This window comes from Urocampus carinirostris, chromosome 1 (genome assembly GCF_059441175.1).
Source record: "Urocampus carinirostris isolate Australia breed hairy pipefish chromosome 1, RoL_Ucar_1.0, whole genome shotgun sequence".
NCBI lineage: Eukaryota > Metazoa > Chordata > Actinopteri > Syngnathiformes > Syngnathidae > Urocampus > Urocampus carinirostris.
The window spans coordinates 26,353,391-26,380,628 of NC_142349.1; the positions used below are offsets into that span (position 1 = coordinate 26,353,391).

At 39.0% G+C, this 27,238-nt stretch overlaps 2 protein-coding genes across 6 annotated transcripts in view; one reads left to right on the forward strand and one right to left on the reverse strand.

The window, feature by feature from the left end:
* The window catches only part of septin9a (septin 9a), a 93,924-nt gene that overhangs the window by 65,790 nt on the left and 896 nt on the right, over nt 1-27,238 (forward strand). For all 4 annotated transcript variants that reach the window (XM_088332382.1, XM_088332408.1, XM_088332392.1 and 1 more), the window contains 9 exons: nt 394-1,149; nt 17,218-17,409; nt 18,084-18,212; nt 18,335-18,416; nt 18,820-18,957; nt 21,423-21,540; nt 21,626-21,721; nt 23,016-23,112; nt 27,120-27,171. In XM_088332382.1, coding sequence (XP_088188508.1) covers nt 394-1,149; nt 17,218-17,409; nt 18,084-18,212; nt 18,335-18,416; nt 18,820-18,957; nt 21,423-21,540; nt 21,626-21,721; nt 23,016-23,112; nt 27,120-27,171 — 1,660 coding nt within the window. The remainder of the gene's footprint in view (nt 1-393; nt 1,150-17,217; nt 17,410-18,083; nt 18,213-18,334; nt 18,417-18,819; nt 18,958-21,422; nt 21,541-21,625; nt 21,722-23,015; nt 23,113-27,119; nt 27,172-27,238) is intronic.
* LOC148374101 (uncharacterized) lies at nt 2,398-7,365 on the reverse strand. Of its 2 annotated transcripts, XM_088332422.1 has the most exons (3): nt 7,206-7,365; nt 6,474-6,556; nt 2,398-5,083 (listed from the first exon to the last, which is right to left on the reverse strand). In XM_088332422.1, exon 3 carries the CDS (start codon nt 5,080-5,082, stop codon nt 3,622-3,624), a length of 1,461 nt encoding a protein of 486 aa, XP_088188548.1. In that variant the 5' UTR covers nt 5,083; nt 6,474-6,556; nt 7,206-7,365; the 3' UTR covers nt 2,398-3,621. The 2 variants fall into 2 exon arrangements, with proteins under 2 accessions (XP_088188548.1, XP_088188556.1); XM_088332430.1 differs by having other exon boundaries at nt 6,474-7,357.

The following is a 27,238-nucleotide window of genomic DNA, read 5'->3' on the forward strand; positions in this document are numbered from 1 at the left end:
TCTGGATTTGTTGTAATAGGACAGGCGCTGTGGTGAAAAATGAAGAGACAAAAACAAAGTTGTGGTCATGTGAATGTGCTCGCAGCATAAGTGTTCGTTTTCCACATAGTCGACATGCTCATCGCATACGGCTCGCTAGTTTTGGGGTTTTTGATATTTTATAGTTGCATTACAGCCTTCTACTTTTCTGATTTGAGTTTAAAAAAAAAAGTTGTTTTTTTTTTAAAAACATGAGATACAATATTATCACCTCTCTTGGAATGAGTAAATGCAAACGTTTTCTAACTTTCTTGTCGATTTTTAGATCATATTTGGTTTGCTTTGTTTAGTCTTCTTTTCTGCATACTTTTGGTCTTTTGTTTCCCGTCCAACCACAAATATTTTGTTTTGCAGCTCTAAAACGGTCATTTGAAGTGGAGGACACAGAATCATCCACGCACCCCTCTCCTCTGTCCCGTCGGACCACCAACGCCCTCCGCTCGTCGCTTTCCTCAGCCTCCAGCCAGAGGAGTTATGACCTGAGTTCCCGCAACTCTGATTACTACTCTGCCAGATCGTCTCCCTCAGAATCCTCCAATCCACGATCCCCAAAGACAGGCATGAGACGTATTGAGTTATCAGGGGCTCGCAACCCCGACGCGGCTTCTTCTCGTCGCACAGAAATCTCCATAGAGGTTTCTTCCAAGCAGATAGATAATTCGCCCAGCGCCGGCATCACTCGTTTCGGCCTAAAGCGACCTGAGGTGAGCCTGAGCAGTCGGAGTACCCCACCTGACTGCTCCCCTAATCCCATCTCCAGCTCCACAAGTAGGCGAGCAGAACTTAGCATGGCACGGCTGAACGAACCACCGGCCCCTCCTAAGAGAATGGACACTCAGCTCTCGTCCCCACCTGTCTCTCGGATTCTTGAGCCGGCTCAAAGGAGAGCGGAGAACCTGTCCTCTACAATCAGCCCTCTGGAGGTGGCTCGGAGACCCGAGATTCCAAACTTCAGACAAACGGATAGTTTGGTGCCAAGCACAGCAGTGGAAAACAATAACCACGTACAACCTCCGGCACCCAGTGCACCTTTGCCCTGCCTGTCTGACAATAGGGTGGACTGGTTGCAACCTTCTGTCACAGAGACCCTCATGGCTCGACCAGCAGAACGTAAGTAGCTAAAAAAAGCACTTTTATAGCACCTGATAATTTATCCTTCATTTTACACGTTCACATACAAGTAGATACAGTATTACCCCATTTATTTTCTATTGTTGAAGTTTCTTTTGGGTTTCATGTCCAGAGGGCAGCACGCATCAACGTAGGTCAATGGTTGGTGACCATCACAGGTCTTGTTCCACAACAACAAGGATTTGAGTAAATATTCAAGAGAATGGACACTTACTGCAATGTCCTGATGAGTGAAGGCGAGAGATTGAAATTAAGGGTTTGAGTATTTGTTTTATATGGTCATGGACTGGTATTATTTACAGTTTAGGCTAATTTTACCTTCCTATTCTCTACTGACCTACTGTATATTCTCAATTTGTGAGCTACTGCATTGGAGGACTTACAATGCGTGGTTGGTTCCCCCTGGTGGTCTGTGGCAAACCTTTATTTTTCAAACTTGAAATGCTTAATAGATTTGACATTTTTTTAGAAATCCAATCTAAATGAAAAATTCTTTTAAAGCGGGTTTGTCGCTGTCTGTGTATGGATTCAACTCATTTATGTTTGTTCAGTTTCTGTACTATATATATATTTTTTCCCCTGGAGATAGCTGGAGCTCATTTGTTGTGTTGCAACTAGAAAGGAAGTGATGAATTTGAAATCTGAAGGCCATACAGTACAACTTTCTTAAGCCTTCAGTAGACTTTCGGGCAGTGTTTCTGACTTCATAAGCACTGTCCTAAGATGGTGTCCCAGGCAGGCTGAAAACCTTAAGCCACACCTGATTTGATTCTCGATCGGAAATGAAAGCCCTTGGTCAAATATTCCTACCAAGTACTTTTTGACAAATGTTGACCACTCAGGTTTGATGACTGATAAGAACATTCAGGTTAGTATTGAAGATAAATTTACCGTGCAATATTTCCAGTTGGACAAACAGATGAATATGAAGTGATGGTTATCGTGCTGTTTACCCGCTACTGTTTTGTAATTTAAAAATATCTATCTAAAAAAAAGAAAAAAGATAAATATATATTAAATAAAAAGACTGTTAGAGGCTTTGAAGCGATTTATCTCACTAATCATTTCTTGGACCCTCAAAGTGCTGTCTTTAGCTAGTTCTAAGCTCCTTTGATATTCACATTGGTCCTTCACATTCTTTAGGTCTGTATATTGATCCAGATGAGCAATCAATTCACTAAAAGCAGAAAAATAGTTCATTAGAATGTCTGTATTTTATTGGTTTGTTCTGGTGTCATCACATGATGACCCGTAGCAAATTCTTGTGATTGCATCAGACTCTTTAAGCATAAATGGTGTTTCAAGTCATTGTAATTGCGAAATTTTATTTTTAAGAAATATCGTACAAATCTTTTTGTTAAATGTGTAATCATGGAATACATCAAGACGTAGCTAAAGCTGATTTTAAATATTAGGTCACATTCATTGTTGCAGATACTCTTATACATTAATTCAAATTCCGAACACGGGTAAATATTTTAACATTTTTACTTGCTTTGATTCACCTTTTCAATATTCATTAATGCACAAAATGATTGAAAATGCAAAAGAAGTGATAAACTAAATGCTGAAGACAATCTTCACGGCTCAATAGGTCTTTTTCACTCTTGCTTGTGCTCTTTTGCTCTCACTGAAGGTACTCTCCCTCATTCACACTCTAGAGCACAGGTGTCAAACAGGCGGTCCGCGGGCCAGATCAGGCCCACCAAGGGTTTAAATCCGGCCCGCAAGACCACAGTGAGAGAAGCGCAAGAGGAAAATGAGCTGTAGTTTTAAATATTTCCACCGGATGTCACCAAAGCCAGGTAACACTTGCAAAACAATTGTGGTAGTATTTCTCCATTTCTCTCTGACTCACTTCTTTATTCCTCCCTCTTTTTCTTTCTCCTCTTCACTTTTTTCTCTTTTCTCTATTTCTTTCTCACTCTCTAACTCTTTCTTTTTCTCTGTCTTGCTCTCTTTCTATTTTCTCTTATTTACACTTTTTCTTTCTTTCTCACCCTCTTTCTCTCCCTTTTTCCACCTCTCTTTCTCTCACCTCACTTTGTCTCTTTGACTTTTTCTTTCTGTCGTTTCACTTCTCTTATTCTTTTTATCTTTCTCTTTTTTCACTTTTTCTCTCTATATTCAATTCCCCCTTCTCCATTCATTTCTTTATTCTGCTCTCTTTTTCTCTCACTGTTACTCTGTCTCCCTTGTTCTCTGTTCATCGCTCTCTTTCACTCCCTCTCTTTCTCTCTTTTTCTCCCTCTGTCTTTCTCTTAAACTTACTAGTCCGGCCCCCGTGAGATATTTTTTATAGCATTTGTGGCCCCCAGCTAAAACGAGTTTGACACCCCTGCTCTAGAGTGATAGGTGCCGATAGAATACAGTACATTTTCATTATTTGCAGCAACTCTTTAAACTAATTCTCTGAGATGATATCGTTCAATACGTATCTGGAATTTGTGATCAACTCCAGGTAGGTGTGTGAGCCTTCACAATGTCATTTCTCAGAATGAACCTTGCTTGGACTCCTGGCGCAATTGCCATACCTGAGTGGTACTCATAAACATCATAGTGGTCATCAAGATTTGTAGATGCAAGTTTAAAATTGGTGGCCCACTGCCATTGCCACCATATATATCCTTGAGTGGGATTATTTGGATTGTCATAGAACCCCACCCAAGACTTTTTAAACTCTGACATCCAATTTACAAATAACTTGCTGATAAACAAGCGAGCACAAGCTTTTCCGTCCTTCACAAAGAGTTGTAGGCATGCATCATAGCCATGAATTTGGACTTTTTCTGGATTTGTGAACTCTTCTCCTCTCCATATCTCATCAGCCGCTACTGTCCAGAAACAATACTTTCTTTTTGTATTATGTAGTCTGGCCTGGAGGCCAACGTTCAGATATACTGAGGTGTCCACTCGGCCATAATCGCTATCAATAACTTTAGAATAAAGAGCTTTCTGGGAGTTATTGTCTTTAAACAGCACAACCATCACACGCTCCTTTAGGCGCTCTTCGGGAACACCCCGCCAAAAAATTGCAGCTCTTCCATTGAGGCCAGTCGTCACCTCCAGTTCAATGCTGTCCTCAAAAAATCGTTCTTGCCAACTGCGCACACCATCAGGGTAGGATTCCCTTATATTGATGATACTATGCGGCGGAGTCTGTCTTTTTTCTGCATACCGAGGTTTGTTGTTTTGGTTGTATTTTTCCTCCAAGACAACGAATAGCAGAAGTCCCAGGCAGGCAAGATGGCCCCAAGAAATTTTGAGTGTCTCTAACCGTGATCTGTCTATGTTGCTCCCAAATTGTTCACTGAGCTCTGTTAATGAGTTACCTTGATTGTCTTCTACGGTAAACTCTCGGATTTGCCGTAGGAGGTTTGTTGTGATCTGGTATGTGTGGGTGGAGTCATAGCGAGTCCCCTCCTTAGAGTTTTCATAATGCTGAGTAATATACACTTCATCTATTGTCTTGCTTCTTTGCCACCGTGCGTCGTTCTCCCTCACACGGAAAATGATCCGGTCCCGGTTCGTTCCTCTATACTCCGGGAGTGGTGGCTTGAGTACATAATCGGGAAGATCGGCTCGGCCTTGGAAAAGATTACCAACTGTGTAGTAGTGGTAGTGAATATTTCCTTGAGGCAGAGGGTTTAACAGCCTCTCGTAGTTTCCATAGTGATGTGATCCATAAGTTCCAAGGTTTGGGTCAAAGGTCAGCTCTATGACATTGTTGTTGTCGATTTCAATCGTGTTGGCAAACCAGTGGAGTAGCACTAGGCTGTGTTTGGGCACTGCTTGGCCAAAGTCGACTTTCTTCAAATCGTTGATTGAGTTTAGCCTCTCAACGGCGATGACGGAAGTCATTAAAAGAAACAAGGCAGCCCAGCAAAGCAATGGTCCTCCTGACATCGTCATCCTGTACAAATTTTATAAATGTTATTGCCAGAATTGAACACTCTTGCTCTAGACTTTGGTGGATACTTGTTTAAAAATTGATGGATAATTAACGTAAAATGTGGACTATAAGCAAAGTTTTCCAACCATTATGCAATGATGCGGCTAATTTATGCATTTTTTCTAACGGCTGCCGGTGGCAGCCAAGCAGTAAATGTAAGTGTGAGACAAATGGAATATGTGTCCAGGGAGACGCAAGTTTAATGTAACTTTGTGCTTTGTACATGAATAAATCTAGCATGAGCTGACCCTCATCATGGAAAAGTTGTCATTCGAAAGGTCAAAGTTGACTTTTTTCAAATAGTTGATCGAGTTGAGCTTTGCACAAGTCTGTTTATATGTAAATGGGAATAATATGGCGAAACGAACAGATTACAAGAAGCAACGTCCAACGAAGCAGAAATGTATAAAGCGGATTCCTATTTATCTGTTTGCATTATCGTGTGTTTTGGAGTAAATGTTTGACATGTTTGGATTCTATGGCTTGTCCTTGATGAAACCAAGCAATTTTCGCAGACATTTAAAGAAGTTGTAGACTGCCAGGGGGACGTAATGGTGAGTTGTGGCGGCTTCATGGTTTTCGGATATCTTGTGTCAGACTGATCGTGATGTTTCTGCGATGAGTATATCTTGAAATGGTCATCATATCTTGAATCGCAAGAGTTTAGGCTTTTTATGTATTCCAGGGACTGGTGACATTGTACAGACACTTCTTTATCATAATTCCGGCAGGCCGGCAGAATGTTAAGGGTTTAAGATACCGTATATTATTAAAACTCTTTTTGTGTATCGTCTTTCTCTGTAAAAATCTCATGTTTCAACGTGGGCACATGCAGCATATAGTCCGGTGTGACTTATGTATGTACAATTTTTGTTTCCTTTAAAAATGTACTGGGTGTGGCTTGTAATCAGGTGCGCTCTATAGTCTGAATTTTACAGTAGATACAATTTCAACCGATTTTTTTTCGAGCACTTTAAAACCACAGCACTAAACTGAGCAAAAATAAACAAATAATTGATCAAATGTAGTTAGCCACTTGTGGATTAAGTATTATTGACTTAATCACATACAATCCAAACCCCACCAAATAATATAACAATACAGTGCACCATGCTGAATTAGAATCAAATAATAAATTTGTGCTTAAGGGTGACTTAACTAGCAACTAACGGTGGCAAGTCGTGTTGTCGAGCTACATGCCGAAGAATAGTTTACCTGTCATTGCAACCTAAAACATTACAGAATGTAAAATTTTCTTTCCCAATAACTTGAATCTCTTTTTGAGAATACTGCTGTAGTTGTCAATGAAGATTATTTTATTTACAAAGAGAAAGGCAAATGAGTCTCTTACCTGTTAACTGTTTGCTGTCCTCAGATACAAGATGTTTGTTTGCCTCTTGAGTTGCTTTTAGGATTCTTGAATTACCATTGCCACTGAAATGAAACCGAGCACCGAGCCACAATGCATTTTACTTTCGTTTCTCGCAAATTGAAATTTTATCAGGGTTGTGCCCCGCCCCGTGTGCTTTCCACAGTGAAGTGAAGATATGTGAACTTGCGTCTCCCTTATGTGTAGCTTATTTAAAATCAAATTTATTTATAAAGCATTTCTCGCCCAAGTGCTGCATCAAAAGAATTAAATTTGACGTATCTTTTTATACTTCTTCCAGAAACCAGCAGGAGTTACTTTAGCACAGGTGTTCAACCAATACCAAAACTAGGATGTTTTAGGTGCTCCTGGATTCTTTTTACAGCAGGCTATTCAGAAACATGCTTACAGCCTAACGATGTGCTTTTCTGCTGCGTTTTAATCTGTGATAGATAAGAGATGCCCCAACCTCCAGTATAGAAATCTGCTTTAATTGTATTCCAAACAGCTAAGAATGATGCATGTTAAAGCTCAATTATGTACTTCTGTCAACCTTCTAAATGTACAAAGCACATCTGTTTTTCCAGAGAACTAAGTATGCGTACCCATGTGCTCACATACATGTCTACACTGTGGTCTTTGGATCCCCTAAGGGCACAGCACAAGCAGAAGCTTTTTTTAGTCCCTATTTATCTGTGGTCACCTCCCACTTACTTCACATGGACAACACGGAGGTATCTCCGGATGAGGTATCTCATGATTTATTGTATCCTGCACCCCGTTTCCTTGGTGGTTATTTAAAATTTTTACCCCACTATCCACATGATACCGATTCTCTTCACATACTCTTTTTTTTTTTTTTTTTTTTCCTTGAGAAGTCAGAGCAGTCACCCTTGTATGTAATTGAAAGGAAGCATGTGCCACGTGTCACGATTTCATCATCTTTCATCATGCATCTTAAAGGGATACCCAAATTCTTAAACATCCAAAATGTGAGAAAATAGTATGTGTTTTTGTCACAATATTTGTCATTGGTATATTCCAAATATTTTCTGAGATAATGAATTCTGAAGTCTGTCTCCTCTTTGACTTTCTGAGCTTCGACGTCATGTGAAGCACACCAGCACCTTAGCAAGCCAGTCACCATTTGTTTACATGTTAACTAGTTGAAAAGGTTTTGAATGTTTTAAGCCAAGTTTTAGTAGATTTTGTTGAGCAGGCCTGGGCATTGTGTCGTAGGTGGGTGCAGCAATGGTACAACAGATGGCGAGCAGCCAAAATGGGGCCAACTGGCAAAAATAAGACAGCTAAACCAGCTGGGACACGGCAGGCTAACTGAGACTGATCAGCGAAAAACTGGAGGCTGGCCGACTAAAACCATGCAGTAGGCAGTGAGGGTAAAAGGAGCCAACGACAAAATACTAATGGCAGCACCAAATGCGAATCCAACCGGGAGAAAAAACAATTAGCATGGCAGGCAAGCCAGCTAGCCGACTGCTAACGGAGCTAACCTTGACCAAACAAAACACACACGGTGAAAATCATGAAAGGAAAAGTCACAATCACATACCTAAAAGGAGGCAAAGGCAAAAAGGAAACGCACGCTGTACAAGATGGCAGGTAAACTTACCACATGATCAAAGCACACACCTCGGACAAAACGGTCAGAAGTCCTCCAGCAACACGATAAGCAAAGTTCCAATTTCTCTAAGAGAAAATGCGCGCTATGAATTTGCTGTCTACTACAATCTCCTTCTGTATTTTAACGGCACGCGCCATTGTTTTGGTTCTTGTTGTCATCCGCTGACGTCACAACTCAAGGTGATATGAGATCAAAATGTCTACTTTGAAAATTAATTCCTGTAGATCCATGGTGGGTGGCATATTTTGGAACATCTCTGCAAAATTGTGGGGAGGAACACTTCACACTGTGCCTAACTGAAATTCATTTTAAAAGATCAAGAGTTGGCATGCATGGTTAGCCAGCCCCAATCTTTTTGGATCGCCATACTCGGGACCAGCCCGAACCTTCATGGGGCCCTCAGCGAAATTAGATTTGTGGCCCCCAATTACTTGTAAATTTGCATACCTACTATAATTGATTCCATGTTCTACTTCCAGGAGTGGGCAACTATTTTGGTGTCAGGGGCTGCATGTGGCATGTTATACTTCTTTTTAATAGATTAATTTCATCAAATTGGTTTTGAAACGACCACACTTTGAGCAAAATGATATTACGTCCCTCTTTTAAGCACATAATTTTTTATTTAGTTTTGGAAGTATTACTGTATTTTTTTGGGTATTTCTGAAGACTGATTTTTTTAAGGTTCTGAAGTTTTTGTTACTAAAGTTTTATTTTTGTAGTAGTTCTGAAGTAATTTTATGTAGTATTTCCATAAGTTATTTTTTAGTATTACAACAACAAAATCTACTTTTGTAAATCTGTAGTATTTTCATAGTATTTTTGTATTATTACAGTACTTATATGATTATAGTATTTTTGTACTATCACTGTTGTATTTTGTAGTATTTTCATATAAGAATGTTTGTTGTATATCTAGTATTTTTGTAGTTCAGTTTTACTGTAGTTTTATTTTTGGAGTATTTGTTTTTACATTTCCATAGGAGAATTTTCGTAGTCTTGCTATAGGTGTCATTTGCAGTATTTCTGTTGTAAACCTCTTGTTGTAGTAATATTTCTCTAGTAGTTTTTTTATATTATTGATGTATTTCCAAAGTAGTATTTTTGGAGTACATAATTCGGTAGTAATATTTTGTTGTACAATATTACTGTAGTAATATTTTTGTAGTAATTCTAAACAATTTTTTCATTTGCAGAATGAAAGCAAAATGATATATAAAGGCCCTGTTTTTAATCACTATATTTGATATTTATTTTTGTAGTTCTTGTGTAGCATTTCTGTAAAAGTATTTTTGAGTGGACACACAAAACGACAATAGGGAAATATTGGCACCAAAAAAGTTAAATACCCCTAGTAGTTGCGGGGCCCTAAGCAGCAGCTTAGCTCGCTTATGCCTTGGGCCCAGCCGGCTCTGGTCATACTACTCTGACTGCAATTCCATAGGTTGATAAGTTGTGTGCATTGCGCAAGTCCACGTTAGTCTGTGTGGTAGAACGATCATATTCTTTTAGTTATGTTACTAAAAGAAAGGCCAAATTACTAACGATTGCCATTCTTGAAAAGCATTTTGTGTTTAGTTAAATACTTTTTAAAAACTGAACCAACAAATTAATCTCCTGATTATTTTGGTCTAGGCAATAGTGCACCAACAAATATTACAGTTTTCAGTGTTTTAATGTAATAACAATGACTAACATCTGATTAATGCCAAGACTGAGATTTAGCCAACAGGGTTAACGTCATGATTTGGGTTAATTATTCTTACAACGACTTGGCCATAGACTGTGTTTTATTTGTCTGGATTGACCAACATGAAACCCAACCTGCTTTTCAGAAAGGCAATTCTAGTTTGCCCTTTTGAAGTTGGGGGAGAGATAAAGGAAGTGGGTGTCCTCGTTTATTTGTGTGTCCTGGTTCACATGGCAAGCCAGGGTGGGAGGGGCCCAGCCAGGAGATCTCTGGGAGCTACACAAGCGTTTGGTCTCTTATGAGCTCACTGCACGATAGACCGGCAGGACTACTCTTTTACACACAACTGCATGCAGACAAGAGTAAGTGAACGCCACAATAAATGTTGCTTTTTGATTCACAAGAGGATTTTGTTTTATATAAGAGGCAGAATATACACTGGCCTTTTTTGCTGTTGAGTACAAGGAAAAATAGTTTGGTTTGGTTTAGTGTGCACATGCCCGAGATTAATGTTGCAGAGGTTTGCATACTCATCTTCTAAAAGTGATGCGTATTCTCTGAATCAGTGTCAGAAACACAAAGACTTTCCATTGTCATTCAGCTCCACTTCTCCTCTTGACTGCTATTAGGGACATACTGTTTCTTTTCTCATGGTGATCCATTACCGGATCACTTAACATGTGTTATAGCTGCAGAGGGGGTGTGATGTGTATGATTATATCAGTCAGACTTATCATTTCTTTCCCATTTCTTTTACCTAGGTTTTAAGTTAATCGTTTTCATTTTTTCTTTATTAAAACTTGAAAATGCTTATTATTTAACATTCTCACAATTGGTAAGCATTTGTGTTAAGTCATTAATGTTTGTTCTCATTTGTGACAAATATCTTTTACCAGTAGAACAAAATAGTTTTGAGTAGTGCTGTGTCATTTGATTGAATGTTTGTTAAAATGGTGTTTTAATAGTTTACAAAATGTCCTTGCATTGGTATTAAATAATTTACAAAAAAATATCTCAATGTTAGTCTTTTCTCCTGCAAAAATAATTTGTGAAAGTCATTTTTGCATTAAATGCCGTGCTTTAATCTCACAGAAATATACCAACCCATTTGGGTCCCTTCTTCATTTGTTGAACGTCATTCTTCAGTTTTTCACTCTATGCTGGTTTGCCTCACCAGCATGTATGCCGCACGCATTCTTTTGGACACTCTGTGGTTGAAATGCACACTAGTGCACTGGTAGGCGAGAACAGACACTAGCCTTTCACCAGTGTTTGTGCACTCAAGAGGTCACCCTTACCTTGTGTATATATGGTGTGCCTTTTGTGTACGTCTGCGTTTTGTCAGTCGACCTAAGTGCACATAAGGGCCTGTTGTGGGACTACTCTCAAGTTTAGTATCATGATAAATACAACCTTTTTCCCCATTATTCTGAGTATCTTCTTTGGTTAACTGAATGCCTTCACTTGGGGTGTTGACACTGATTGTAATATATTCAAATATGAGGAACCTCATTGTTTCCTGGAGTACTTTCAACACGGGAACTGAAAATAACTTAATGTTATCCATAATTTACATTAATATGAGAATAATTTCATGTGTTTGGCATCGGTTAGGTATGTATGAGGACAGAGGTCAGATTCCATATGCTTCCTTGCTGCATGTCAACCAATCATTTTGTTGATACCCTTTGACCCTTGCTCTCTAGGTCTCTATAGGTCAGTCTTATCCCTGTCACAGTAATTTGCATACATAATAGCTATGTACTTATTTGTGATTTTGCCTGGAGGCTTTAGAGAATAACTTATGGTGGTTTGCTAGTATATTTCCCAGGAGTTTGTTTTTACAGGTAGAATTTTCGTCTAGTTGCTTCAACCAAGATGCATGTTCAGAATTTTTGCAGCGCACACTCCCCCCCCCTGTTAAATTTGTATTAATGAAACGGTCGTATTGACTTTTATTATTGTTGATTAGAATATGTTAAAGAACACACTGGCTTGACGAGGCAGACTTCAGTCATTATGCTTGGGTTCAAACAATGGTTTCAAAACGCCATTCTACTTGCCAACACCATCTTCTGTCTGAAATCATTACAGCTCCTTTTGTTTGGTGGGCAGGTATGTGAACTTCTTAGTTGGGCCCGAATAAACTCTTCCCTTTTCTTCTCTTAGGGTTTGGGTTGGCATTTGGACTGTATATGAAACAGTGCTTTTCTATCTTTGGAAAAATATAAAGGCTCTTTGAACTCAGTAGGGCATTGTTAACGCATACTTGATAGAGAATTTTGTTTTAAGAAAAACTTTGAGGACACCCCAAACTACCCACTCCACCTCTGAGAGCTTTCATTAACACCTTTAACAAAAATCACCTATTTATAGTAGTTCAGACTACATGGCAACATAACATTGGAACCTTTATTGGTCACGCTGTGCAAAGTGGTTTGTCTTTTTTGATGCAGAAATAATATAAAATCTGGTCTGGGGGGGAGCATGTGAACCTGGATGACGTGCTTGTACATGTTGAAGTGTTTGCTCTACTTGTCAGATGTCGCTAGTCTAAATGTGTCCTTCTCACAGACTGGGGGAAGGTAGCTTTTCCTCAAGGGATGTGGCCAATATGCCGGCCCATGTCTTTCAGGCTATCACTAGGTTTACTCCGGCTGCTTCGGTGTTATTTGTTCACTAAATTTGCCAATTCTTCTCATGTTTATATAAATATGTTTATTTTGAATCACATTTTCTTCTCGTCTGTCAGTGGGGACCTCAGTGAAGTCCTATTGCTGTACCTCTGTTTGTTAATCTTATCCTATGTTATTGGCACATAAAGTGCATTAAAAAAAGAACTAAGGTGCACATATGATTGACCACAAATCTGCCTCGCCTTTAATAATATATATTTGATTGAAGTGTGTCCTAGGCCATGATAATGTAGTAAAATGCTGAGGGCTACATATTCTCTATCAAATGAATATACAATAATCTAATCTCATAAAGCAAAAAAGGGCATTTAGTGCTTTAAAAAAAACGTAAAAATATCCTGTTGAACAATAAAATGCAAAATGTTGAGAGATCTCAAATGCAAGCAACACAATTAAGTTCATTCCAATTTAGGACTTTGAGATAAGTGGTTGGTTATGATGAAAAATATAGTCTTATATTTGAAAGTACATATATTTGGAGCATTTTTGCTTTTAATGAACAGATGATTGAATAGCGACACGAAAACTTGAGGAAGAAACTGGTTATGACACAGATGAAGGTAGTCTAATGCAACAAACGAGTAACACTTGCATGTACACTATAGTTAAATCACTATATGTAATTCTGCTCGTGCATAGCTTAGCGCTAACTGATCACATTTCTTCTCAGGTGCCGAAAATTAAGCCCAAAAAAAAAGGATATTCTCCGTAGCAAAGTGGAAATGTGGTGAAAGCGCCGCTCCCTTTTAAGTCAATCTTGACAGTGTTGATAAGGTCAAAAGTTGTGGTCCCACTTAGGGGCCAAGATGAGTCGTGCTGTGTTATGTCCCCTTATGAAAGTGACACCAACTGTTCACTAGATCCTTTACTCGAATACAATCAAGTTTGCTAGTGTCGTCAATCATCGTGAATTAAAATCTAAACATTAAATCAACAAATGCCATAATAATGTTAAAAGTTTGACAAACAAGATTGCCACATTAAACAAATCTTTGAAAAATGAAAACCTTTTTTCTTTCTAAAGTGTTTCAAACCCACTTTAGTGGAAAAACCCAACTAAATGGGTCATTTGGATCTCTTCTCCATTCTAAAACCTTTTTTATGGGCTGTCTTTCTAAACATTGTCTCCCTTTGTCCTTTATTTATATTCCCAGGCAGGGCTCGGGGTTCTTCCCATTTTGAGATGGCTCCATTTGTCTAGATTGAGACCCAGTTGTTCCTGAGCAAATATGCTAGTGGTACCTTCACAAATGAATTTGAAACCTACCTGTTTATGGGACTGCACAACACAGAAATCATCATTCCTGGGTCCACAAAAAACATTACCACAAGAAAAAAAAAATGTTATCCGTTTCTGTGGTTATTATTAATATCAAAATAGAGAAGGAAAATTACTACTTGTGGTATTTCATTCATAGTCTGCATTATTTTTAAGGTCCATGTTTAGAAAGTTCAAAAACAATATTTTTAGGGATTATACTTGTTATCTATAATTAATATAGTTTTTAGAGGGGATCATAGTTTAGGTTTTGCTCTTTCATTATTTCTTCATTTTGTTTCTTCAAACACAAAATCTTTCATTTCGGTGCATCCTTCATCAGTTTTCATTTCTCATTTGGTTGTGTTTGCCAAAGATCAAGTTTGATTTGCCAATCTGAAAGTAATCGCTAATAACTCACTTTTCTACATTTTTTAAACTCACACATTTGACCTTTTTAAGATCTTTTTCTGCTCCAATGTAATTGGAATGGTCATCCTGAAAGGGGGATACCACTTGTGAGGTCCCTTCTCCAAGGTTTCTCTTTTTCCTCACGCTGAGGTTTTGAGTTGTTCGCATGTTGGTTTAAGATCAGGTAATTGTGTCATTGTAATCCTGTGCAGTCCTTTGAGACATTTTTGTGATTAAGGGCTATATAAATAAATTTGACTTGACTTGACTCTACACCACTCGATGACCCTCTTCCTTCCTATTTTGATTTCTACCTACCTTATCTCCCCTGCTTCTCCTACATTGCAAATTCTCTGGTATCTGTTTTTATACTGTTAGCGTTTTTTCACGGAAACAAAGGAAACATTCCATAAGTGAATTGGATACAGGGGAAATACTTTAAGAAACAACAGATGAGTGACACTTTAGCAGCTATTCGAACTTTACAATGGTGTCATGCAGCACTGACAATGTTAGGGGTAAGAAGGCGAGGTTGAGGTAATGTTATGATTGTATGGATTTTTGCTTCATAAGTTGCAATTTGTTGATCAGTCATCCTGAATGAGAAGCTGGCTTCAAAATGCACTAATTAGTCAACCTTTCTAGAAAGCCAGATTGTATAAAATACTTTCCCTGTTTTCAAATGGTGTCCTGATTTTCACTAAGACTTCAATATAAATTTGAGTTACGTTGCCTTGATACTGGCTTTTTGGCGAGAAATTTCATACATGATATTCATGCCATCAGTTCATATCTGGGAGAAAATGTTTTGTTTTCAATGAAGTCCAACTGTAGTTGGTCCCTTGTATGAAAGCATTTTGTGTTTTAACATGCCCATCACATAAATATCATCAAATTTTCTTTAGTTATTTAATAGAAACAAGTTGGTCCTGACTATAGTATTTTCAAAATAAACGTGACTGATGGGGCGGAAAGCCCTTTTGTTTTCAAATCACTCAATTTCAGGTGGAAAAAAGGATGAGCCTGAAAGATACGAGTTAAGCAAGGAATGCAGGAGGTGTGGCACAGAGGTGGAGGGCAGTAAGTCACATTAAATTTCTGACTGACTGTTAGAACAGGATGGGGAAGTGCTGTTAGAACATGGGGGCCATGAAAAGCTGCTTCCATTGACGGGACTGACACGTGAACAAGCAAAGAAGCATTGTATAAAAGTAAGACTTTTTATTTAGCTTCCTCTTTTTACAGCAGTGTTGTTTATGTGACCCACAATTTATTGTAGTCATCAGTCTGGCACAAGGTTTGATCTTTGAAGCACACTTGTGGATTTCTGTTGCTATAACACCCTGAGTGATAGACTTGTGTGGATAAAAGACAAGCAGGCTATTTATACTGTCAGAAGTGAGACAGTCTGTAGATGAGCTCGGCGTAGAGACCTGAGCTCCACTGGAATCCAATACCTAATAAATCCTTTGCTCATGTTGCCATGTATGTGTCCATGCTGGCCATTTCGTTGTGATAAGGAAGACACGTTGATAATGTCCTCGAGTTTGTGTCTCGGGTTTCTGGCAAGGCAGTCTCCTTTCCACTTTCATATCACTTCCAGTAACGAGAAATAGAGGTAAAATAGGGCTTAAAGAATCCAGCCTGACACTGCCCGGCCTGTGAGTATTGGAGCCCAACTCAGTCTAAGCCCAACCAATAACTGAATTTTGAACGTGAATTTTCATTTTTTTTATTTGTGAGGAATAGGAGGGGTCAAATAAACTTCCTTGTTCCTCTTCTCCGAGGTTTGGTTAGCGTTTAGACTCTCTAGAAGCAGGCCTTCTTAATTTACTACTGACAAATAGAAATTTAAATAAAAAAACTGCTGGGACAAACATTGACGTCTCTTTCCAGCAGGCCCCCTTTCCTCGAACCTAATGTGTTTCGCTCCAAACAGGCCTGATAAGGTTAGATTAAACTTGATGGGCCCAAAGTTAGAATAATGCAAAGGGCTCTTTGGACTCTGCTGGGCATTGTTAACACATTCTTAATAGAAAAAAATTATTAAACTTTGAACTTTCTAAGGACGCTCTTAACGACGCACCCCGCCTTTAACGCAATAGCGACATCTAGTGTTAGATCCTACCTGTGGTGAGATTAACTTTTTTATTTTTTTTTCAGCGAGAGCGAAATCCGGCCCGACCTGAATGTTGGGCAGGGGTCGCGCTCGGGCCTAAGATCTTGCCTCTAACGAGAAGTATTGGGCCTCATTGACCAACTTTAATATTCTGTGGTTTGAATTAATAATAAATTCAAAGTTATTTCACATGAAATGTATACATTGATTTTAAGTACCAGTCATTTACATTTTGTTTCATTTTCAAGTAATATTAAGCCATTTAACGATAACCATTACGCTGATGTGGCCTTTGGTGGAATTATGTTTGACATCCCTGTTTTAGATCAGCAATCTTATGAGCTGTACTTGGTGATACTTTGATGACATCTATTGTATTACAAACATTTGCCAGCATTCAGATTTTATATGGATAATCACGTAAACACTGAGATCAAACAATTTATTTTGACATCATTTATAGATGACTTTGTTTAGGTCCTACATTTATTTCCCTTGTATTTGAATCTGAATGTTGATTTTGTACACTTTCAATACCAGCTTTAGTTCACAACTTCTCCCAGAACTTTGTCTTGTCTACGTAATGTTGCAGTGGTATACTTTTGGAATGGGTCATGGGCATACATAAATAATGTGTAAAAAGAATGTGTAGGAATAATTTTGGTTGTTTTTAGAGCAAAATTTTAGATTAAGTTTTTTTTAATATTTTGTACCACTTGAAAAATTATTTGGGTTCCATTTTTTGGGGGCGGTGGGGGACATTTTCACTTTTTATTTTCCACATTATCACTTTCACCTGTGCACATTGGATGGACATTGAACATGTTTCAAAAAGTTGTTTACAATCATTTTTTTCTTTGATGATTTCCCTTTTTTCTCTCTTTGGACATCTTTCTCTTTATGTACTCAGGGTCGGAAGTGATCTCTAGCTACACCAGCAGTGCCATGACTGACACGGTGGTGCCTGATACCATGCCGCAATACAGCGATAGACCCACAGGCTCGATGGTGGACTTCAGTTATGTGGGCATTGATGCTATCCTGGAGCAGATGAGAAGAAAGGCAATGAAGCAAGGTTTTGAGCTCAACATCATGGTTGTGGGTAAGGGAGACATACTTTGCTCATAAGTAGCAAAATACATTCCAAAGTGTGCTAAAATTTTGAAACATTCAATTTGGGAAACCCTGTTGTAGACTGTTTATTTCAGCATACGTCCCAATTCCATGTTTTCCTAATTAAAGAGAATGCAACGTTAAGTGAAGGTTATCTTGTATACTATATGTGTGGACTGCTTCCTGGCTGAGCTCTAAAGAGGATCTACAATAAAGACATAATGATGACAATTATTTCTCTCTAAACCTAGTAATCCACCAGACAGTTGTAGGGTTGAAGAATGTTGATTTTGTCCATTTCAACCAGGTACCTTTGTGATATTAGTTTAGTCTCTAATTAAGGACTGACATAAATCAGTACTTTCAAAATTAACTGTAATCGGTATCCAGACACAGTAGAGCTTCTGTTGCGCCTCTCTCCCATTTATACTGTTATCTTGAGATAATCACACCTTCACTGCATACAAAAACATGAGCATTTGTATTGCGTTTTCAACTTCCTTTTTTAAAAATACCCACTTTTTCTGTAGGTTCCAAACTCCTCTTGCACGTCTCTATTATGAATTGCATTTATCCTTATGAACTCTTGTGTAGTGGAAGATGTTATTAGTAGACTATTTTAACATTTTTGTCTTTCTCCGTGCCATTTTTCTTCATTCTCAGGACAAAGTGGCCTGGGCAAGTCTACGCTAATGAACACATTGTTCAAGTCAAAAGTCAGTCGCAAGTCTGTGATGGCCACTGCCCAGGAGAAGATCCCCAAGACAGTTGAAATCAAATCGATCAGTCATGGTACAGCCCCCCCAAAAATATTTTTCTTTCTAAAACTGAATATATTAGTTAAGCCTTAAAGAAGGCTTGTGTTTTGCATGCCATTGCTTGCCCAATAAATGCGTGTTTTTTAATGTGTTCAGACATTGAAGAAAAGGGAGTGAGAATGAAGCTAACTGTTATTGACACACCTGGCTTTGGAGATCAAATAAACAATGAGAACTGGTAAGTTTCAATGTTTGTGTTACAGGGTTACAGGGTCGTCTCAGATATTGTCACTGTCCAATTCTTTCCCAATTTGATTGTTCAAGATGTTCAAAAAGATGCATTGCCCTCTGGTACTAAGAAGCCAGGACAGAAACTTTGTGTATTCCTCTTCATAATGTTCCTCTTTGCAATCACTTTAACACTTCTGTAGTGTGGTGACGTCTCACACAAAAAAGTAAAAACCAACACACTGCAGTTGAACTTCACACGGTTTTAATCTAACTGTCTGAAATTGTGTATTTAAAAAGATACATTTGTGTAAGCAAATCACCTTGTAAAATAATTGGGGGAAAAATGTCTGTCTTTTTGATCCTGTGAGCACACTCTGTGTTTTTTGATCTTTCGTTTTACCATTGACCAGCTGGCAGCCCATCATGAAATTTATTAACGACCAGTACGAGGCATATCTGCAGGAGGAGATAAACATTAACAGGAAGAGGAGAATCCCAGACTCCAGAGTTCACTGCTGCATATACTTCATCCCGCCTACTGGACACTGGTAAGAGCATGCCTAAGCATTAACCTGAATAACCAAGATACAATCACTAAGGATCAACCGATATGGGTTTTTCAGGGCCGATACTGATTATTAGTATGAAGAGGAGGCTAACAACCGATATTGTAGGTCGATATACATTTGCTGTAAACGGTTAAAAGTTGGCTTAAGAAAATTTCAATAATGGAAAAGGAAACAAAGAATAATTGTTATAAGTTCAAATAAAACATTAATGGCACACTAAAAACCTTTAGAGTAAATAAATGTGAATTTCAACACAACAAAAATGACTAATCTTTCACTTTAACATGACTAATAATTGTGGTGCTTTACTCTGGGAAATCCAATAAAACCAGGGTCTCTGTCACGATCGTGCCCTGGTAACCGCAATCGGTGACCAACTACTGTACGAACATTAAACGTCTATTAAAATAAGGCTATCGTAGCACACTATTAATATGCATTACAATATGGCTTTTGGGGGGGGGCTCAAGCACCAAAGTATAATTTTAAATATGATAACGCTCGATAAAAAAATAAAAAAGGAAAACAAAACAAAAAATGTGAACAACTAAGTGTTGGAAACATTCAGCTGCCTTTAAATGGTTCAGTCAATTTGATTCGTAGAACCGCATTAAGATGCATTCTGTAAATTATGTATTTCTTCCCCCATTAGGTGAGCACATCATCACATTTTGATGGATTATCAATAAGCCATTCACTATTAAAAAAAATATGATCGATACTGATTTTCATGATACTGAATACTTTTTGTTAGTAAAACGACACTGAGGTCGATTATTTATCCTTTTATTATTTATTATTCATTTAAATGACTGAATCGATATGTAATGACTGAAAGATGTTTGTATGTGGTTGATGGTGGAAAGGAAGAGCGATAAGACACTCTAGGTGCTTAGCACCCCCAAACCTAAAATCGCCCCTGGTCGTGAATGCATACCTGTCAACCTCCACGGCTCCATGCCTGTACAAACTGTCGTATTTTCCCATACAAAATAACCCTAAACCATATTTATTTATTTTCCCGAATGATGCATGATGGGAAATCCCCAGGCGGCAGACGCATGCGCACATTAGCAGCAAACTGCTCGCTTCATTTGCAACGAAAAAAACCATACCGAGATGGAGGCTTCCGCGGCGAACTCGTTAGACTTGATTGATTTGCCGTTTCGTGAAAGTCGGTGTTTACCGGATGGTACCCATAATTGACAAATTTGCGTTTTTCCGTTCAGATTTCCTTTTACGTCGTACTCGTCTTAAAATGCATAAAAAAACGTATTTTCTACGGCAAAACTGTACAGGTTGACAGGTATGTGAATAGCTACATATGGGTCGATTCCAGTGCTTGTAATGTTTGCCTCAATGTCTTCATAAACTCATTATATAGACATTCTTTTGTTTCAATTAATATTTCTCATCAAACACATTATACAGACTACGATTGTATCAATTGTTCTATCGTCAGGGAGGTCGCCTTTACTTGAAAGCGAATCAGATTCTAGGGGGCGTTAGTAGCTCAGGAGGTAGAGCGCTCGTCTTGGGATCAAGAGATTGCAGTTCGAATCCCGGCTGCTCTGTGTTACATGTCGAAGTGTCCTTGGGTAAGACACTGAACCCCTAATACCCCCAATATCCAGGTTAGCGCCTTACATGGCTGTACAGCCACTATTGGGAAATGTAGAGCACACTGTGAAGCGATTTGGTAAGTCTTGACTTGAAAAGCCCTATATAAATGCAGATCATTTCATTCATTCTGCAGGGGAGTCGGATTTAAGCATAACAGTGTTGGGTTCTGCCAGAAGTGCGTCGTTGGACGTTGATGATATTTACTCGACATTTCAGTCAAGGTTGATTACAAAAGGGGTACAGAGAAAAAAGAGGGTAGTTACGAATGTGAAAAGTATTCGCAAATATGAAAAATATTCGCGACAGCCTTAACGTTCGCTCCAGTCTGTGACGTCGGGACAGTGCAGAGCTGGAACTTCCTGCTTCCGAGGCTCGGCCCAGTTGCTTATCCAATCAGAAGGCGCAGGGTGGATGGTGTCAGAGACCGAAGGCAGGAGGGGAAAAAAAGAGGCTCTGCTGTATCTCGGTGTTGTGCTTAATATCTGCTTAATCGGCTTCATAATATGCCGATGCCACTATTCCTCAAATTCACACACAGAACTGCCCGGAGACTAAGTATCTTGTTTCTCACTGTTTTGTTGCCGTCATTTTGGCACTCACCTCAATGCCTATGCGTGCTGTCGCGTGAGCATACCACAACAGCTTCTTTGGTCTTTACACGGTCAGTCTGTGAACAGCTTCATTAGCCAGGCCACTGACTGCAGCAGCTGCCTAAACCCGGTACTATTCCGTCACGAAAAAAGTAGGTCATTAAAGTGTCTGACCTCTGGTGGGTTTTTTATGTACTGCACATTTCATTTGCAATTCCTCTTTCTGCCCAGTCTGCGGCCTCTTGATGTGGAGTTCATGAGACGTCTCAGTAAGGTTGTCAACATAGTTCCAGTTATTGCCAAAGCGGATACGCTCACTTTGGAGGAGAGGGATTTCTTTAAAAAGAAGGTAGCAATCACACACTACAAACTGTGCACTAACATCCTTTGCTTAAAAGCTCTCTAAAGCGTAATGTGTTGTTCGATTCGAGCAGATTAGGGAAGAGCTGCGAGCAAATGGGATCGATATCTATCCTCAAAAAGAGTTTGACGAGGACGCCGAGGATAGGACGATCAACGAAAAGATAAGGGTGAGGATCAGTTGTGTTACCACTAATCAGTCACAGGGGGATGTCAAATGCATGAGGGGGCACAACTATTATCACCCCCCCAAAAAAACTTTACACCGTACTAGTGCATGGTTACCATAACCAACTGCTCATCCAGCAAAAGCTTTCATTGGGTTTAATTATTTAAAACAATAGACACTTTTTTCCCCTTGTGATTAGCCAATAGACATTTTTTTCCATGGATTCTGTGTTGTTGACTTTACATTATTGGCTATATAAAAGGTTCAAATTGTTTGTATTCTGTAGATTAAATTTAGATTTGTAAATATTTTTTTTTTCGAGTCCTTTTCAGGGATGTGGTTTTAGACTAGCTTTAAAAAAATGTTTAGCTTTTTCTTGTATTTTGTATATTATTTGTTGCTGCACTGAAAATTAAATATGTATTTTAAATGGACATTTTTCTGTTTCACATAGTGATTTCGGTTGCTTAATATAAAAAGGTTTGAAGTTTAATTGAGTTAAAAGTTCAATGGAGAGTGAAAAAAAAAAGTATTAGAATTTAGTATACTAAAATTTATTTTCTCCTAAAAATATTTTATTCATTTTGTCCATATTATAATATTTTTGGTAATATACTACTTAAGGGGGGCAGCACGGCGGCGCAGTGGTTAGCGCGTGTGCGGCACAGTTCTAAGGTCTTGGGAACCTCCTGTGTGGGTTCAAATCCAGCTACCAGACTTACTGTGCGGAGTTTGTATGTTCTCCCCGTGCTTGCGTGGGTTTCCTCCGGGCACTCCGGTTTCCTCCCACATTCCAAAGACATGCATTTCAGGTGGATTGGCTGGTCCAAATTGTCCCTAGGTGTGAATGAGCGAGCGAGTTGTCTGTCCCTGTGTGCCCTGTGATTGGCTAGCAACCAGTTCAGGGTGTCCCCTCCCCACTGCCCGATGATTGCTGGGATGGACTCCAGCACCCCCGTGACCCTACTGAGGATAAGCGGTGCAGCTGATGAGATGAGACTAATTAAGGGACTCCCAAAAATCTTTTATCTTTTTTTTTTTTTCTTCTGTTATTTTTTTCCCTAGCTTTTTACTTTTTTACTCTTTTTTTTCTGCTTTTTTTCATCTTGTGATCCTTATTTTCACTTTTTTTTTTTCTTCTTGTGTTTCATTTTTCCTACATCCACTTTTCTTTGGGTGAGCAAAGCCTATCTGTGGTATCTGGTAAAGGTCCCTGGGGAGGATTTTAAAGTTTTCAAGCAGCTCCCAAAACTGCGGAAGACCACTTGTCATTTTGTTCTTCTCCATGTGTGCAGGAGATGATTCCATTCGCTGTTGTGGGGAGCGATCAGGAGTACCAGGTCAATGGCAAGAGGTTGCTAGGCAGGAAGACCAAGTGGGGAACCATTGAAGGTACGACTTCCTCTTTTCTGTTTATCCTCAGTGAGCACCTATAGTTTGACAAAGTACTAGTTTTTTTTTTATATATATATATATATACAAAATTCTAAACGGGCATGGGCATCGCTGGCCTTGGGTAGGCCGCCCGCCCCGAGTCTGGGAGGTCGCTGGTTTGAGCCTCGGCAGAGTCATATCTAAGACTTGCATCATCGGTACCCATTATATCCCTGCTTGGTGCTCGGCATTAGGGGTTGGAATTGGGGGGGTTTGCTTACATAATGACTCCCAACGGCAGGTGTTGCGACACATCGGTTGGGTAGAACTATCGTTGCATCGCGCACTGTGCACAGTTGTACGAATGTGTATGGGAAACGACCCCTGATTAATCAGGGATAAAGCAAGGAAAATGAATGAATAGATGGATCAACGGGCATAGGCATGGGAAAGCAAATGGACGAAACAAGCTGTTATTTAAAAAACCCGTAGGGTTTGATGGATAAAGGCTCTGTGCCGTGTGGCTCCTCGGAAATTGTGCCGGCTTTTGCGAAAGTACAATCTACCTGGAATGATGGCAAACTCGGAGTACATTTTCTTAACATTTTTTTTTTATGACTGGAAGTTGTTTGGTTTTGCTGATCATTTTGTTTTAAACAAAATAATAATATTCTACTTCATCTGGTATAAACTGCACAGTTCTTCCATTCAACACATATCAGAAATGGACCTTATTTATTTGGGTTATAGCTTGTAATCAAGGTGCGATGGGGGGACTTTTAGTCTGATCATTTGAGAACCTTTGATCTAGATGTCAGATGACATGGGAAAAGATATTAGACAATATCTTAACATCACACCATTTTACTCCTGGTACCACTTGTACAAAGTTGATTTGGCTGGACTCTTTACCAATAACGCTCAATGTGTCAACGTGAGTAAAAATGGTTTGATGATGAGATAAAAATAATGTTTTTTCCTTTTCCAACTACAATCCTAGTAGCTAGTTTATTGATGAAATATTCTATCTATATATCAAAGCCATATCCCCCAAAGCCATAGTGGGAAGTGGCTACAGTCAAGAACACACTCATATTCCCCAAACACTCATTCCCCTTAGCTCTTCCCAACCTTACTCCAAACATTAAGCTCACAGCACAAAGGGTGAGTTGCTGTGCCATGAAACCCTTCATCGGGAGAAAAAAATGTGTGTATACATGAATAATTATGGTATAAGCAAAACATAATAATAATTTAAAAAAAAACTTCTTTTTCTTGAGCGGCCCATTACCAAACGGGACCCAGTGGTTGCCGACCACTGCTCTACTGTGTCCGCCTTACATCACCAGACACACACATGCTCATGGTCCACCACATTATAAAGCATGCCACACATTATTAAGGAATTTGTATACCTTTATGTGAGCTTAATGGTCCATCCATCCATCCATCTATTATCTACACCGCTTATCCTCAGTAGGGTCGCGGGGGTGCTGGAGCCCATCCCAGCTATCTTCGGGCAGTGGGCGGGGGACATCCTGAACTGGTTGCCAGTTGCAGGGCACACATTGACAGGCAACTCACTTGCTCATTCGCACCTAGGGACAATTTGGACCGGCCAATTAAGCTGACGTGCATGTTTTTGGAATTTGGGAGGAAACCAAAGTCCCAGAGGAAAACCCACGCAAGCACGGGGAGAACATGCAAACTCCACACAGGAGGTTCGATCTCATGACCTCAGAACTGTGCCGCACACGCGCTAATCACTGCGCCGCCGTGCTGCCCAGCTTAATGGTCATGAAAATATATTTCTTAATCTTTTTTATTTAAAGTTGTGCCAGAATTAAAAGAATACTTTTGTTTCATGAGATAGTCATAGCAAAACAAAACGTGTTACTATTTTAAAAACAACTAAATCATAAGAGTAACGTGTAGCGGTAATTTTCAGAGAAGTTGACAGATTATATAATTTGTGTCATGAGAATCGTGTTTGTAGTTGAAAGAAATATGTGAGTGTTCTCTTTGAAACGTTTGTGTTTGACTAATGAAGTTCAAGACAATGCCGTTATTAGGCTGGTGACATGTACTTGATACAAATGATGCAGGCCGCATGCAACACAGGAAGTGTCGCTCTCATCAGTGATAACAATAGTCACTCTGGTTAACGTAATCTTCACTTGTCCACTAATTATATCATCGCTCCACACGGATGCAATGTCCCTCTACACAATGTCTCATAAAGGAAGTTTCATTTCCTGCTGAGTGAGCTCTGTAGACAGACATAAGCGCCATGAGAAATTTGTCTTATCGCTAAAAAAGGTGAGGCCACGTTCTATGGATGAAGTTGGCAAATCTGAATTCATGAGTAAAAAAAGCAAGGCATATCTTGATTCAAATGGGAAACATTGACTATTATGTATTTTTATTGAAATATGTATTGTTCAGTTTTAATGTTTACATGAATATACATTTATTGTACAAGATTATTCACCATTTTTCCCTCTCAAAATACATTAGATTCATTTTCTTTTTTCTTTTCAGTTTGAGTTGTAAAAGCCATTTGCAGGTCTGAACATATGACTATACTTTAGGAAACACTTTTACTGTAATCCTTCATTTTTTGCGAGGGGTTGCGTTCCAAAAGAGACCTGCGATATATCATCCAAGTAGTAATACTACATGATCACAAATAACTTAAGTACTGTCAAATGATGTTTCAAAATAATTTTGCTGCAATATTGCACAACTGTATTCACTTTACTTCACAGTTTACATTGTCGCCATTATGTGGACGTTCTGCAAAACTTTGTTTACTTTCATTCAACACAAGCCAGAGTCAACCAAAAGAAAACATGTCTAGAGATGCAAAAAATTAAAAGCCTAATGTAAGCCTTAAGCTGTATATATTTACATTCAATGTTTTCCATTTTACAGTAACTGTATATTTTTCCACAATCAAATATTTTTGAAAAATCGACAGGCAGCCATAAGGGAGTGGCTCCTGAGCAAGTTTAGCTGGTGAAGTCCAACTTTGTTGATGATAGAAAGCATCCTCTGCTTTTTTTGTCAGCCCAGATCGTTTCGTTGACCTGATACAGGGTTTGAATATGGTGCTTAAAATTCTTGAAAATGCTCGAATTTTAATGCTGTCTTTTCAATGATTGAAAGGTGCTTGAGTTTGGGTGAAGTGCTTGTAAATGCTGAAATATTTGTTGTGTTTCTCAACAAGTTTGCCTAAAAATAACAACTTTTCTCTCTGGTGCTTTCGCCTTGCAATTGAATTCCTTTCCTCCCTGAAGCTGGCATTAGTTTGTACGGGTCACGCCCAAGAGGACGGGTGCATGCCACACCTGAACAGGACACAATGAAATATGTATTATTGCAAGAATTACATATCAATTCTAGACATTCATAATGGTCGATGCAAAAACCAGTAGTAAATTGTAATGGGAAGAATTTCCCACACCTGAAACTATAAGCTACATATTAATGTCATTTTTACCCAGAACCTCTATTGGGAGAAATTTGTCTCGAAAACAAATATATTGGCCATTCACTCATGATCTAAAATTCATATTTTTCATATGTGTGATAATCACATATGTAAAACAAAGCTATACTTGTGACTCTGCAAAATACATGACTCGCACAATTTTTAAATTTATTTTAACGGTACTGGAGAAATTGGCTTTGAACGTCCTTAAAAAGCGCTTCATTTAGGAAAAAAAGTATACGAAACCTGCATGATGGTTTGTAGAAAACAAAGCTGAAAAATATTTGCTCATACCTAATGTATGTTCTTCAAGCTGTGTTATGTACCTGTACAACTCAAATGGCAACGTTATTGAAGTGCAGGCAGACACAAGCAGAAAAGAGGCGGGGCGAGCGTTAAGCCAATCACAATGCAGAACACAATGTGCTTTGAAACCCCGCGGAGTAGCGAAACCGCGATACATCAAAGGACGGGCGTATTCGTTTATGTCCATTTGGCGTCATATTTAACGAACTGTTTCTTTCTCCAATAGTTGAAAACATAGCCCACTGCGAGTTTGCCTATTTGAGGGACCTCCTCATCAGGTGAGCCAACATCCCCAACCATAATGTCTCCACTCATGGTGACGTCATGCGCACATGTGCCTTTCCA

Excerpts from the sequence above, each read along its gene's own strand:
- LOC148374101 (XM_088332422.1), bottom strand. The coding sequence starts at position 5,082 with ATGACGATGTCAGGAGGACCATTGCTTTGCTGGGCTGCCTTGTTTCTT.